The 16,595-nt window shown below is 42.7% G+C and overlaps 1 protein-coding gene across 4 annotated transcripts in view; it reads right to left on the bottom strand.

Annotated features, from left to right (window-relative positions):
• The window catches only part of LOC308097934 (serine/threonine-protein kinase N2-like), a 102,396-nt gene that overhangs the window by 48,713 nt on the left and 37,088 nt on the right, over positions 1 to 16,595 (bottom strand). For 2 of the 4 annotated variants that reach the window (XM_080446080.1, XM_080446081.1), the window contains exon 1: positions 9,176 to 9,318. The exons of 1 other annotated variant lie outside the window; for it this stretch is intronic. In XM_080446080.1, the coding sequence (XP_080302206.1) occupies positions 9,176 to 9,286 (111 nt within the window). In that variant the 5' untranslated portion in view covers positions 9,287 to 9,318. Of the gene's footprint in view, positions 1 to 5,039; positions 5,154 to 5,186; positions 5,349 to 9,175; positions 9,319 to 16,595 lie in introns of those variants that run through there. One more of the 4 variants, XM_080446082.1, reaches the window with a different exon arrangement.

Here is a 16,595-nt window from a genome sequence, read left to right as displayed (position 1 = left end):
AGATCTACAAGCTCATAGCGCGGCACTCGGTGCCGCGCTATGAGCTTGTAGATCTGCTATTTTTTAATAGCCAAAGAAATCCAAAATGACAGAGATGCGTTCTCGGTCTTAATGGGCTAAACCGTAATCCGCCCATGCAACAGAATACAAGTATTTCATCACAGTCCTCATACCGGGCTGCCAAGGCAAGCCAGACATGGCACAAGTCCAGGGCCTGCCGGATTTTGTAATAATGTGCGGCCCATTGCACAAACACGATAATCATGAGACTATAATGTGTGACGTATGGAGAGAGTGGTGTGGCGTAACAGGGGGCCAAAGCTGCAGAAAATCACTACATGCACAAAAACTAAACACAAAAAGTGAACTGAAAATGGAATCAGATTTCACAAACATTAGTGAACCCATTAAAAACCGAGCTTGTAGATCTGCTATTTTTGAATAGCCAAAGAAATCTAAAATGACACAGATGTGTTCCCGGATTGAATGGGTTATCCAAGTGAGCACACAGACATACAACCATACAGATAGCATGGAAACACACAGATGGTGTGCTTGTAACAATTGTTCCACTTAACCCACCTTAGTCCAGCCATCTGAACAGGGTTTCAGTGGTTTCAGAACAGTTTAGATACTTTGGAGTGGGCCCTGAACCACAAAAGGTTTGGGAACCGCTAATCTCTCAAGACAGATTCTGCCTTAAACATGTAATGTTTAAGAATTAGAATAAAGTGGACTAGGAAAGGGGAGGAGCCAAACCGAGTTCCTGTCTCTACAGTACACAAACAAGGAGGTTGTGCCCCAAGAGGCAAAAATCTTTATTTATGCATTTTTTTTATTTTTTTACCGAATGGGTTCCACAGGGGAACCGCTATTTTAGTTAAACCGGGGTACTCCATCACTTTGGAACAATGAGAAACCTTTTATTTAGATTTATAACTTTTTTTTAAAGCACTTATGCCTTTATTGTTTTTGTTTTTTCTTATTAAAGTTGCTTTCTTCCTTTCCTTATGTAAAGCACTACATAAAACTGAGCTATCTTTGTGTCTGGGTAGCTCAGTCGGTAGAGCTTTCACCTTCGGATCACATGGTCATGGGTTCGGTCAGGATCAGTGTGTGAGTAGGTACGGTGAGTGTGGTGCTCCAACTCAGCAATACCAGGGGGTCTATAAGACCCCTGCGTTCTCAGCTGATACTGACAATAAGTCTCAGACTTACTTAATATGAACAAGTGCAACTGCTATGACAACAACGTCAGTATCTGAGCTGGGAATCATGATGTGTCAGATGCTATCCTCTGCAGCTCTGCCTCAGATACTGACATTGTTGACATAACAGTTTCACTTGTTCAAAGACTTGGCTTGAATTAGCTGTGGATTGCCTTTGGAAGGAGGGAAGGATCTCAGATGGATCCCCGTTCATGAAATTGCATCAGCTATTGAATCAAAGTCATCAGGTCTTTGCTTCTTTCATGCATTCAGGGGATGCCACAGTTTCGTCCTTCCATGGAAAGGGAAAAAGGTCAGCATGGCAGACAACTTCTCCAAACTAGGTTCAACACCTGTTGCAATAAATGATAAACATATGCAAGGAGTTCGATATGCGAGGAGTTCATAGTACTCATGTACGATAGAACTTCATAGAAGTAGTTCCTACAAGGAAGTGAATGCAAGTGAAGTGCATTCCAAGCAGGACATATATGGGGCCAGTCACTCTTGTGCTAGACTGAGAGAACGAGCCCAATCGATGGTCTTTAAGGGCGGATCCAAACTCAGCCGCACGGATTCGTGCGGGGCTTCCTATTGCTTCACCAATCTATGTCCCCGCCTCCCCTCCCCTCCCCCCCCCGGCCTGTGCACGGAGCACGCTGACGTCACCAAATTTAGAGCGACGCCCCTCTGCACTCTGATTGGTTAGGAGATAACAAGGTCCTAAGACCATCGTTCCTGCATGGCTCCCCCAGGCTTTTTTTCTTTTGTAACAAAAAAAAAAGCATGGGTTTCCGAGGCTACTCTTGTGCAGTCCTGTTTGCCAAATTATGCCAGAAGCTGACACGATGTGGATGTAAAAAAGCATGTTCTGGACACTGCAAATGCTTTAAGTTTGGACTTATCTGCACACCCCTCTGTGGTTGCAGTTGCTATACACTGGCCTGTCACTTGCCCAGCCACCATTGTAAATGAGAATGTGTTTATAATGACTTGATAACAAAACAAAAAGTAAGCACTAAGCTTTACCAAGCTAATTAATCACTTTCAAATGTTCCATAAATGGATTCTGTGTATGGTAATTAATACAAATACATGTACTACAAGCTCATGTGGATAAACCATAAGCAGATGCACATTTCTGCAATTTATCGGCAGCCATATTGGAAAATATGCCGCCATATTGGAACCTAATGTTACTTACTTGGTAGGAATACCTCCAGAACATATTCTCTTATATTAAAATAAGCCCCAGCAAAGCGATATAGTCCAACACATTGGCCCAGTTGCAGCCATTTTGAAAACTGGTGGTGGCCATCTTGAAATCTTAGGAATTCTGCGTGGCCAGAGGTTGATTATCAATTAGGGTCATATGAAGGTCATCTGTGCCAAATTTCGCACTTGTATCACCAAGTGCACTATGGTATGGTATGGTATCCGCCTTACTATAAGGGCAGTCCACACCAATGCAACTCCTTGCAACATGCAACTACTCGCAACCATGATCCCCAATGGCAGTTCAAGGAGTTGCATTGGTGCGACATGGCCTTAAAACTGCTTTCTTGCAAGGAGTTGCGACTTGTTGCATCTGGCCTTTAAAGCGTCTTTTTTTTTTAAATAAAATGTATTGGATTGTATGTATTAAATGTATCACTGATTAATGGAGTACAATGGACCACAATGGAAACACAGTGTTATTCTTTTTAGCATATCCTTTGACTGTACTACTGTTAATAATATTGTTAATAAGGCATTCAATCAATCAATCAAAGTAGAGCATTAATTTAGGAAAAAACACAAACATTTGAAACATACAGTATGAGGTTTCTGCCCGACAGCAACAATATCAACACACACACACACACACACACACACACACACACACACACACACACACACACACACACACACACACACACACACACACACACACAGTCAGAGAAGTCCCCTCCTTGACGTGGCAGGGCCAGTGACCCTGTCAGCCATCAGAAGCAATAAGCAATACGATCCCCAGCAGTGGCTTTATTGAGAGGGCAGACAGACAGAGAAAGAAAGCCAGGTCTAACATTCAGGAAGTCAAGCTCAAGCAGCTCGTCTGTGACGCACACCCACCCACCCACACAACACAACACAATACAAACTGAATCCCTGGCCCTAACTACAAAAAGACAGGGGATTGACTACCCCCCACCCCCCCCCCCCCAACCCCTCCTCGTGCGGCACACAGATGAAAAAGAAAAACACAGCTAAAAGAAATACACGAGGGGAGAGAAAGCTCAAAGGCTGAGTCACCGGCCAAATCTAGATGATTTTAGCAGGAAGTGAGCGAGGAAGTGGAGAGAATAGAGAGGCGGGGGTTGGTGCAGATAACCCCTGATTCATGCTATATATTATGCTTGGCGGCGCACTGGTGTCGCGCGACTAAAAATAGCCGATCTACGACGCAACGTGTTGTGAGCTTGTAGATCTGCTATTTTGGTGCTCAACATGGTCGTGGCGCAACTACGGACCTTTACACACCGGGCACGTGATCAAAAACAATCCGAAAATGCACCTTTGAATACTAATTTGGTGATGATGTGCAACTAATTTACAATTTAGGCATTTAGCAGACGCTCTTTAGCCAGAGCGACTTACAATAAGCAAGTAAACACACACATCATCAAATGCAGAGACAGTGTAGTGCCTCAGTAAACTAGGCTCACAGGTTAACCAAGAACTTAGCGTCAGTCTAAACAATATACTATCAAACATAAAAATCTGTATATTGAAACTATATAATTCCATGTAAACGGTGAACCTACAGCACTATTCATCTAGATAAATAATAACCTGCTATCAAAATCGACGCCTCATTCATACAGGTCGATGCGTCAACGCATCACAACAAACAACCTGACACGTTGTGAGCTTGTAGATCAGCAGTTTTTTTTGGCAAAGAGATTTGGTGTGTAGATGATAAAAAGCGGTCCAAGTACATAGTTGCAACTCAGGTCCGTTTTACTGAGAATAAGAGGGTTTAAGTGGTTAAGTGCAGCTTTAACCCATTAGACCTGAGGCTGATCACTATTTTTTTTTTTAAACAACAGTTTTCTGAAAAACGTATATTGTCTCTGTTGGCTGGAAACCACATATATGTCCAAAAAAAAAAATATCAAAAGTAGCAGATCTACTATTTTTGACACTTTTGAGCAAGGGCGTTGATTTACGAAAAAAAAAAAAAAAGTTAGAACACAGCGATAAGAGGATTCTGTCCAACAGCGAACGATATATAGCATAACCCATTAAGACCGGGAACGCATCCGTGTCATTTTTAGATTTCTTTGGATATTCAAAAATAGCAGATCTACAAGCTCATAGGCACCGAGTGCTACCGAGTTGTAGATCTTCTATTTTTGAAAAATCGTGAACATGTGTGCAAATCTTTGAAGATATATTTTACAAATGTCAATCCTAACAGTTCTTTGAAAAAACGTATGTTTCTATATCAGTGGTGCTCCAACTTTTCCATGTCAAGGACCCCCGAAATGATATGTAATTGGCCGCGGACCCCCATCTCAAAATATGTTGTTCCAGGGACCCCCAGAAGCACAGATTGCCGTTAAAAATGTTCACTTTAAAACATAAATATATATTCAAAGATTTATAAAAAAATCAAGATTTTAAAAAAATAGCCAAAGAAATCTAAAATGACACAGATGGGTTCCCGGTCTTAAAGGGTTAACAGTACACATAGCAAAATCTAAAATGACACAGATGCTTTCCCTGGATTGAATGGGTCGCAAGTATAAATCCCCCCCAAAAACAAGCCGCGGACACAGCGTAGCCTACCGGAGGGGGCTCCGTGTGGTCGGCCTGCTGGCTGTGCGGGGCGAGGTCGCCGCTCTGCTCCTCATGCAAGTCCTCCACTACCTCCATGATAGGCCACCCACCCCGCCTACTGTCCTCTGTCACACACACACACACACGCACACACACACACACACACACACACACACACACACACACTGACACTACACAGCGTTATATTCCGAGCCAGCTGACAATCCCAGGATGTGCTTCCCTTCCCGCCAGGAATCAAAAGAAGGCCTATGGATCCAGAACGAACGGAACGGAGCGGAGAGAGAACAGGAAGACAACACGCTGTAGACACACTGAGGCACCGAGCCCCACCTCCACCATACGGCTTCCTGTTCTGTTCTGCTACACGCCACAGACTGTGCAAGAGACACACACACACACACACAGTGGTGTAAAGTAACTAAGTACATTTACTCAAGTACTGTTCCTACAACACGGATGCTGGGGTTTTAAGTGGTTAACCCTGAAGCCGTAAATATAGCCGATCTACAAGCTTATCACGACGCGTTACGAGCTTGCAGATCTGCTATTTTCGGTGCGCAACTATGTATAAATCAGGCCTTACTCTCCAACCCGTAGACCTAGCTTCTAAATGTTTAATCCTAATCCCATTTTATAATTTTTTACCATAAAATAACCAAGACCAGTACAATTGTGCACCACCATGTCTATTTCTCAAATTCTACTATACTTGTGGGGACATTTGGCCCTCACAAGAATAGCAATGCAAGCACACGTGCACGCACACACACACACACACACACACACACACACACACACACAGTGGTTTTGTAAGCGACAGTGAGCTCACAGCCACACTGCTTCCTGCCGACGACGGTTGTTCTGTGCTGCTGTGATACTCTGGTCATGACAGATGCACAGTGTGTGTGTGTGTGTGTGTGTGTGTGTGTGTGTGTGTGTGTGTGTGTGTGTGTGTGTGTGTGTGGTGTGTGTGTGTGTCAGTAGAGTGTACAAAGGGGGGCAAACGAACCAACGCGCATAAAGGAGCTCAAGGGTCAACAGTCAACAAATGTAAACCAGGAAGTGAACGGAAAGACAATTTCTCCTTTTCTTTCGATTACATCAATACTGAGCTGACATGGTTGCAATGGAACTGACTTTTTTGTTTCGTTTTTTCTTGGACAATGTTCCCCCCCCCCCCCTTTTCTCTCAATTTAGTCATTATGCCAATTCCAGGGTAGGCTACAAGTGTGTTCTAGTTGCCTCGTTACTTAGGCTAGATTTTTCTTTTCAGGTTATTTTTTCTTTTCAGGTTATTTAATTAAGACAGGTGCTAGGTTCATTGTTTAGGCCTGGTATCCTATAGTATCAACGTACAGATTATTATTTTTGATAGTATATTGTTTAGGATGATGCTATAGGTTCTTGGTTTACTCGTGATCCTAGTTTACTGAGGCACTATACACTGTCTCTCTGCATTTGATGTGTTTACCTTGCTTATTGTAAGTCGCTCTGGTTAAGAGCATCTGCTATATGGCTAAATTGTAAATTGTAATTGGCCTCGTCACTGCTACCCCTACAGCAGGTTCTAGGGAGAGAGAACAGACACGCGTCTCCTACGACAGTGGTTCTCAAACTTTTTCATGTCAAGGACCCCAAAACGATTTTTCAAAAATAGCAGCTCTACAAGCTCATAGCGCGGCACTCAGTGCCGTGCTTTGAGCTTGTATATCTGCTATTTTTTAATAGCCAAACTATAAAATATGGTTAAAGTGGTTAGAATTCTTTTAACACTATTAACAAATTTTGCTGGGGACCCCCTGGTACCCCTCCGTACCCCTGGGGGTCCCCAGACCCCACTTTGAGAACCAATGTCCTACAATATATGCATGATGTGAAAGGCCACTTCTTTTGGCCTAATCTCTCTCAGAGCTGCGCTACTGAATGAACAAATGGCTGTGTGAATGCACTACAAATGCAAAAGTTAAAACGCTGGGGGCGCTGTTTTTCCTTTTTTTTTTACCTGGGATCCCAGATTGCTTTTGGCCTGACAGTGCTGTGGTGGTTTCCACTGTTGCCAGAGTTTGTGAGAGAAATAAGCGTCCAGATCTATGAAAACAAGCCGAAAACTATAAGCCTCATGAGCACTTTAAACCCATATAGGCTACATTGTCCATTTGAAAATAGCTGATCTACAAGTTCACGATGCATCGCACTTGTGAGCTTGTAGATCTGCTATTTTCCAAAAGGTCTTGAAAGAAAAAGTAAAATATTTTGAATATTTTTGAAAGAAAATGTCAGATGGGGGTCTACGGAGAAATACATTCATTTGGGGCGTCCTTGACGTGCAAATGTTTGAGAACTGGTTGTGTGGAGAAGCAGTGGTTCTCAAACATTTTCGTGTCAAAATTAATGTGTATTTGACGGAGGACCCCATAAAAAAATATTTTGTGCCACGGCATCTCTAGTTTAAAGTGGGTAAACTGATCTTGACGCTATACAGTACATAAACTAATTTTCCTGTCCCCCCCCCCATTGTACTGAGAGATACAGTACAATTTCAGAACTAAATAATAATGGGAGACAGAGTAGCATAATGCATTGGTTCTCAAAGTGGGGTCCTCATCTTAAATAGTTAATATAGTGCCACGATCATTTCAACCATGGCTATTCAAAAACAGCAGATCGAAAGCTCACAGCGTGGCCTCGTCGTGTCAGTTGAGTGACACACAAGTCATATGTTCCTCTGACTCACATACACTCTGCGGCTCAAGGTCATTGACCTCTCTCTCTCTCTCTCTCTCTCTCTCTCTCTCTCTCTCTCTCTCTCTCTCTCTCTCTCTCTCTCTCTCTCTCTCTCGTCTCTCTCTCTTCTCTCTCTCTCCTCTCTCTCTCTCTCTCTCTCTCTCTCTCTCTCTCTCTCTCTCTCTCTCTCTCTCTCTCTCTCTCTCTCTCTCTCTCTCTCTCTCTCTCTCTCTCTCTCTCTCTCTCTCTCTCTCTCTCTCTCTCTCTCTCACAGAGAGGAAGCAATAATGTGTCAAGACCGCGGTGTCTGGTCTTGCATACCATCTTAAAAGGGAAAGATCGGCATCATCAGCATAGAGACAAAACAAGTCTTCCTCATGGACCTACCTGTTGATTACACCAGTGAAAGGTCCAAAACTGTTACTTTGCAGGATTCAAATAAAAAAAAATAGCAAAAGTAGCAGATCTACTTTGATGCTTTTGTGTGAGGCTGTAGTACATAATGATAAAGTAGCGTGTTCATTTACGAAAAAAACGCGAAAAGTTCAAATACGGAGATAAGAGGTTTCTGCCCGACAGCAACGTTATGTGGACTAACCTGACACGTGCAGATAATCCCATGTACAGTACAACACGCTGATATTTATTATTATTGCACCTTAACTAACGTCCATAATCATGTACAGTATCTGCTGCTATGTTTAACCTGCAGCTGATTCCCACACCGGATAAATATACTACAGTACGTGTAAATAGTTAGATGCATTGTAGTTTTTTTATTGATCTTTCTCTCTCTTCCCCTTGCTCCCCCTGCCCCCTCCCCCCTTCTTCTTCCCCTTCTCTTTTTCAAGGAAATAACAAAAAACGATGGAACTTCAGCCAATGTTTTGCACCTTGTAAACCATGCGATGCAACGATAAAGCCTATCGTGAACAACAGTGGTGTAAAGTAACTAAGTACATTTACTCAAGTGCTGTACTTAAGTACAATTTTGAGGTACTTTTATTGCATACACTTTTACTTCTACTCCACTACATCTCAGAGGCAAATATTGTACTTTTACTCCACTACAATTATTTGAAAACTTTAGTTGCTAGTTACTTTGCATATATAAATTATTACATTACAAAACACACATTAACCACTTTAGCCCTATTTTATACCTAGGCTATTTGGAAATAGCAGATCTACAAGCTCACAACGCGTCGCGATGTAGGTCTGCTATTTTCAAACATTTCTAGTACTTTTACTTTTGGTACTTTAAGTACATTTTGATACCAATACTTTTGTACTTTTACTCAAGTAAATTTTGAATTCCGGACTTTTACTTAACAGAGTACGTCTACATTGCAGCATTGATACTTTTACTTAAGTAAAACACTTGAGTACCGGCTCCTTACCGAGCAGCAGGCCTGACTCCCACCGTCGCCGCCCTGGTGGTGGTCTCGTGGTGGACTGTCGTTGTTGTGGGCTCTGCCGGCCGCTGCGCCGCCGCAACAACATCCATCCATGCCCCTTCAACGCTCTACATGCATACGTTTTACTACACAGTGACTTTGTTAAGATCTACACTTTCAGAAACTAAGACCTATAAGGCCTCCCTCGGTTCAGCAGCCATACGGTTCAAAACTGTCTCGACTCTCGTTTGTGAAACCGTCTAAGAGGAATGTGCATGTAACTCTGTTTGCCACATTACCGACCACATGCACGGCAATATAGGAACTGACAGTGGTGGAAGAAGTATACTCACATGTTTTACTTAAGTAAAAGTATCAATACTGCACTGTAGAAATACTCTGTTACAAGTAAAAGTCTGGAATTCAGAATTTACCAAAGTATTGGTATCAAAATGTACTTAAAGTACCAAAAGTAAAAGTACTCGTTATGCAGAATGCTATTAATGTCTAAAATGTCAAAAAATCCTCCCAAGCGTCGCTTGTGAGCTTGTAGATCGGCTATTTTCAAATAGCCAAAGTTTAAATAGGGCTGAAGTGGTTAATGTATGATTTGCAATAATAATCTAAATCTACAAAGTAACTAGTAACTAAAGTTTTCAAATAATTCTACTGGAGTAAAAGCACAATATTTGCCTCTGAGCTGTAGTGGAGTAGAAGTAAAAGTATAGAAAAATGGATATACTCCAGTAAAGTAAAAAATCCTAAAAATTGTACTCAAGTACAGTACTTGAGTAAATATACATAGTTACTTTACACCACTGGGAACTGAAGAGATAAGCAACACGCTACAGATGCAAACGAGCTCACAAATCCTCGCAACAGCTTGCAGATCTGCTATTTTCACAAGATATTTATGTGGAACCGAGTCAAACTAAATGTAATGCCTCAACTGCTACAATTCCAAGTGCTTGTCAGGTTGGGGGTCCCCAGTTCAAATACGACTATTTTGGGGGTTTCGCGGCCTGAAAAGATTGAGGACCATTGATCTACGGACGCCAATGATTCACAATGCAACAGAACCATTGCAATGAGTTGCAAAGAGAAATTGAATTTTAGTGGGTTGCAATGTCTTAGTGTTGCAATGTCAACTAAAGATTATCTCCTCCTAGATTATAGCACTTTTTTATGTATACATTAAGTTGTTTTTTTTTGTCTGACTAACCCCTGTTTTATAGCTTACTCCATTGTACAATTATGTCACACAATAATAGTGTATATCGAAAATAGGCTATTTTTTTAAACTAGAGCTCACAGCTACGTCGCCACCTTAATCCGACTGATATGCCCATATATGGAGATCTCGGTATCTGTCAGTCCTTGTCCCTTTTATGCCCATATATGGAGATCCCTGATTTGTTTGCGCCTGGTGCCATGACGACACATTAAGATTAGACAACACACTCGTTCATATTTGGGCGTAGCTGCATTGGGAACTCCTTATATGGTTATGGCTGAGTCATGGTGACATGAGCGTGGCAACGTGGTCCGCCCGCCCGTCCTCCCTTAAGCCAATTTTAACATAGGATAGATTATTAAAATCAATTAACTGTTGCACCCCTACGTGTGTGTGTGTGTGTGTGTGTGTGTGTGTGTGTGTGTGTGTGTGTGGGGGTGTGTGTGTGTGTGTGTGTGTGTGTGTGTGTCCACTTGTTACTTGACACGCGTTAAAGGAGGATGGAGAAACAGATGGAGGGAGGGAGAGAGAGAGATAGAGACGGAATCAAACCAAGACAAAGGGAGACAGTCAAGAAAGAGTGAGTGGAAACAGTTCTGAATACGCTCAATGGTGCCATTGATTAGCTACTGTGTGTGCGTGTGTGCGTGTGTGTGAGAGAGAGAGAGAGAGAGAGAGAGGAGAGAATGAGAGAGAGAGACAGAGAGGCAATTTGAATTCGAATGTTCCTCACGTTCTCATCTGTACACAGAGTTATTGAGATGGTGGTGACTGGTGGTTGATGTGGGAAGACTGGAGGGGTTGAGTGGTAGTGGTGGTGGGGTGTGTGTGTGTGGGTCTCAGATGTTCTAGTTCCGGGCAGACCCGTGCTACCCTCTAGAGCAGTGGTTGTCAAACTGTTTCACCAAAGGACGCCCAAATTGATATATATCTGGCCGTGGACCCCCCCCCCACCACCCCCACCATCTGAAAATGTTTTTTTTTTTGCCAGGGACCCCCACTTACGTTTAAACGTCTCAATTATTCAAAAGTTTCCAAACATTTCCGATATTTCTAAGATTTCAAAAATAGCAGATATACAAGCTCGCAGCACGGCACGGCACAAAGTGCGGCGAGCTTGTACATCTGCAATTTTTTAATAGCCAACGCTAACATCTAAAATGAAAAACCACAGCTGCTTTCAGGGTTTTAATGGGTTAAGCGTGCAGTAAGAAGGATCTTTGAGTGGCCGGTGTGTCAGGGCTATGACTGAGAGCTGAATGATTACCCTCCTGCAGACTTAAAGCTATTTCCGGCTGTTACACCATAAGTGGTCGCCTATTGAATGCTGTGACTCCAGAGGTGCTCACTCATGGTGGAAAGGTTTGCCTGATTAAAGAGCAAACCTGATTTGCACGTACATTTATATCCACACATACATATTATGGCTCTCACAAGTACAAAAACCTCTACTGTGTGCCACAGATTCTCATATTTGGCAGCAGAGGACCTATACTTTCTGGAACAGAAGTCAACTTGGTTTGAATCGTACTTAGAACGACTACGGGCTCATTACACATCTGAGTGGACAACAATGACACGCAGAGTTCCACAAGTAGCCATTCTGGCGGCGAGGGCCTCTACTATTCAATATCTACATGGAAAACAACTGAATATCGCCTGTGTCGGATGGAAACCTCACATGTCCAAAACTGATACTTTTCAGGGTTCAAATTCAAAAGTAGCAGATCTACAAGCTCGAAACGCGTCTCTACTTTTGATGCTTTTGTGTGACGCTGTAGTATGATCAAGTAGGGAGTTAATTTACGAAAAAACACAACACGGTGTCTTTACAGGTCTCCCTGTATCAGACGACTGCAGTTGATTCAGGCCACGCGTCTACACAGAGACGTTTTTAGGTGTATCCGCAAACGTTTTTTATCGTTTTTAGACGTTTCGTCCACACGGAGCCAGCGTTTTGGGTCCGTGAATGTGCTCATTTTGGAAACCGGGTCCCAGAGTGAATAACGCTGAAGACGCCACCCTTGCGTCTCCGTGTGCAGGGCTAGAAGGATTAAGGAAGGACCCCACCACTACACCACACACCAGCCAATGGACTGTTTGTGCGTCTGCCGGTCAGGCAACGCATGTGTGTCACAAAGCCACACCACAGAGACACACAGGAAGAGGTTCCCCTCAAACTATCACAGCTCTGAACAAGGACCCAGCTGTCTTTAACCTGCAATTACCCACTCACCACTAATTACTAGCACCGCTTTTTCTTTTATTGCATCTAGCTCCGAATTGCGATAGTTCATCATGACGTGTTGTTATAGCTTGCAGATCGGTTAATTTAAAGCAGTAGTCAATCAAAAGAAGCAGATCTACAAGCTCAAAATGCGTCGCTTCACGGCGCGTTTCGAGCTTGTGGATCTGCTACTTTTGATGCTAAGAGGTTAAGAGGATAAGAGGTTTCTGCCCGACAGCAATGATATTTAGTGGAAATATGGAGATACAAGGTTTCTGCCAGACGACAGTGACGATATTACATACAATAATAATTCATTCACCTAATCGGGTTTGATCTTGGCGACCATTTCTGAAAGCCGTGTGACCTACTTCTGTGTCCGAAGCCAACCGTTGAGCAGCTTTGTGTGCGTTTATTCCTTTAATGCTGGGTTTTCACTGCGCGCACCTTGGACTGTGAGGGCTCAGGGCCAGTGTTGCCATGTCTGCTTATTATAAGCAACTTTCGGGGGGGGTTTAGGGTCTTGTTTTTAAAGTGTAGTTGCTTATTTGGGCTTGCTTCCTATTCCTAAATGTTCTTTAAACCTGTGGTTCTCAAACATTTTCATGTCAAGGACAGCCCCCCAATGCAATGAATATGTATTTGTCTCGGACCCCCATCTGAAAATACTTTTGTGGCAGGGACACCCCTCAATCATACAAGATTTGTGTATTTAAAATGTTTTAAAAATATTTCATATCATAAAAAAAAATAAAAATAAAGCAGATCTACAAACTCACAACGTGTCGCATAGCGCCGCGTTGTGAGCCTGTAGATCGGCTATTTTCAAATAGCCGATGTACAGCATTTATGGTTAAAGTGCTCATGTGGCCTCCCTTTCTCTCCAAGCTGTTTTCATCCGCAAAATCCGCAACGGCGCTCAGGGCTTTGTGTGCGGCCTGGACCTCCTAATCCTTGTAAGTACTTTTCATGTCAAAGTTTCAAATGGAGCATCCAAATCTCCTTTGGTCTGTGTGACGCTGTAACGTTATGCCATGCTTTCACATTTATGTTGTTGTGGCAGATAGTCATTCATAAAATCCCTTTCCTAAAATGCAGATTTTACTCACAAGTACAGTGTGTGTGTGTGTGTGTGTGTGTGTGTGTGTGTGTGTGTGTGTGTGTGTGTGTGTGTGTGTGTGTGTGTGTGTGTGTGTGCGCGTGTGCTCGTGCGTTTGGCATCCCCCGTAACTCGAGTGTACAAATGTTTAGTACATTTTGTACTCTCTCAGAGTTACAAACCCACAAATGACAGTAAGGGTTTGCAACTCTGAGAGAATACGAAATGTTGACAAATTTGGTTCCATGATTTGTTAACTCTCGGAGTTACTATACCGTGTGTGAGCGTGTGAGAGAGCTTGTGTGTGTGTGTGTGACTGTGTGTGTGTGTGTGTGTGTGTGTGTGTGTGTGTGTGTGTGTGTGTGTGTGTGTGTGCGTGTGCATTGTGTTGGCAGAGTTGTGCGTTCGTTCCACAGCTGGGGAGATGCACGTCAGTGTGAATGTCACGCATTGTGTAGTAGGGGGTTCATCTCCTCAAGAGACTTCACTAAATGCTTGCAGTGCAGTGTTTGTGTTCTGCTGCTTTGTCCATTGTGAACAGCAGAGCGCTTGCCGCAAATAGCCTCTCTGTCTGTCCTCACACACACTCTCTCCAGGACGAGGGCGGCATGCACGGCCCCTATGGAGAGCAAAACTCTGTCCACAAGTTTCCAGTGTCCCATGAGGCCTTGCATGAATTATGGGTCATTCAGATTCATTTGAGTGATCCGTGTTAGGCAATGATAATGTGGGAACACAACATGACAGAAATCAGATAGCGTCATGTTAGTCTGCCTGCTTACACGGCCTACAAGATCTCCCCTCCACCCAGCTGATTCAAATTAATGATCAGTGGCTCTTGACACTTGCACTTAGCTGCATGTTTAGCATAACTCCTGTGCTGTTTTTCATTCTTTACTGGTGGCTGCTGTTGCTGTTGTGACACCTGCATCTCTGCATGGGGGTTAAATGGTGCTCGTTAAGTGACTTCAGCGCCCTCTCTTGAAATAAATACTCCTTGGTTTCTGTTGTGTGTAAACAATAATGGCAATTCTCAAACCCCTTTGGAGGACAACTGCTCCTCCTTCGGCCTGGCAGAGACAAAAAGAAAGAGCTAAAGAAAGAAAGAGCTAAATTCAGATATGTTGAATTTGATTTATAGTAAGTAATGGAACACCGAAACAATTTGTGCCAGCTGGGACACAATGGAAAGCACCGCAACTCCACCTCGGAGAAATGGAATTTGGGTCATAAAATAAACGCATTAGGAGTGATGCACTGCTGAAAACAGATGGCAGGACAAGGATTTGGTGCCTTGTATTACAGATTGGATTATTTGCTGATGGTTCATCCCACAGGGAGCGTGAAGGTGCACTGCAAATAGAATAGTAGCCATGTTGACATAAAACAGTAAGATGATACGTCCTGTACAACATCTTTCATTGGTGTTACCAATAATACTAATTAAAGTCATAGCCAGTGGTGAAAAAAGTACTCTGATATTTTACTTAAGTAAAAGTAGCAATAACACAATGTAGAAGTACTCTGTTACAAGTAAAAGGCCTATGTTCAGAATGTTACTTGAGTAAAAGTACAAAAGTATTGGCATCAAAATACATATAAAGTACCAAAAGTAAAAATACTAAAATGTTTGAAAATAGCAGATCTACAAGCTCGTAGAGCTTGTAGATTGGCTATTTTCAAATAGCCTAGGTATAAAATAGGGCTAAAGTGGTTAATGTATGTTTTATAATGTAATAATGTATATCAAAGTAACTAGTAACTAAAGTTTTCAAATAATTGTAGCGGAGTAAAAGTACAATATTTGCCTCTGAGATGTAGTGGAGTATAAGTAAAAGTACTGATAATTGGAAATACTCCAGTAAAGTTAAAGTACCTCAAAATTGTACTTAAGTACAGTACTTGAGTAAATGTACTTAGTAACTTTACACCAAGTACATACAGTACATGGGGCCTTCATGTAATGTCTTGTGTTATGTTTGTGTGCAATATTGTTTTGTGCTACAGTATATGCCAGTGGTTCTCAACCTTTTCAGGCCACAACCCCCCAAAATAATCATATTTGACCTGGGACCCCCCAAAGTAATCTATTTGAACTGGGGACCCCCCCACCCTGACAAACACTTGGAATTGTAGGAGTTGAGGCATTACATGTTTCTGAAAATATTCAGAAACATATATTTCTGAAATATTTTCAAAATTTTTGCCTCTTATATTATTTGACAATTTAGCCAATGTTTGACCAGACTTTATAGTGTAGTTCAGGGGTCTTCAACAGGGGGTCTGGGACCCCTAGGGGGTCCTCAGTTACTACAGGGGGTCCGCCAAATCTTTGTGTGATATGATTTTTTTTTAACCAAAAAAATCATATCGCACCACTTTAACCACTTGAACCCTAATGTTCCTTTTCTGAGGAGAACTTGAGCCAAAAATAGCCGATCTACAAGCTGTATAGCTGCGCTGCGCGGCATTGTGAGCTTGTAGCTCGGCTATTTTTGGCAAAGAGGTATAGGTGTAGAGGGGAAAAGAGCAGACCACGTAAACAAAAAAAGTTTAATCTGAAACACAATTTTATACAATATAGAGGGGGTCCCTGCTTCATCTCTCTCTCAGCTAGGGGGTCCTTGGCCTGCAAACGTTGAAGACCCCTGGTATAGTTTATCTTGGGACTAAAACAGATATGTAAAGCCTCAACGTAATTTCCTTAGGGCGGTACTTCCCACTCAACCAGCTATAGGTCTTAGCCAGTGTGGGTCTCTGACCTGAATGGAACACAACCCTAATTAGTATCACTGGTGACACCTGAGAGGGAAGTAACATTAACCCAGTGGTTTCTCAAAGTGGGGTCCGGGGACCCCCAGGG

This window comes from Gymnoscopelus braueri (assembly GCF_963280865.1).
Source record: "Gymnoscopelus braueri genome assembly, chromosome: 13".
In the NCBI taxonomy this organism is placed as follows: domain Eukaryota; kingdom Metazoa; phylum Chordata; class Actinopteri; order Myctophiformes; family Myctophidae; genus Gymnoscopelus; species Gymnoscopelus braueri.
Note: the sequence above shows the minus strand (reverse complement) of the source record. Positions and strands in the feature narration are given on the sequence as shown.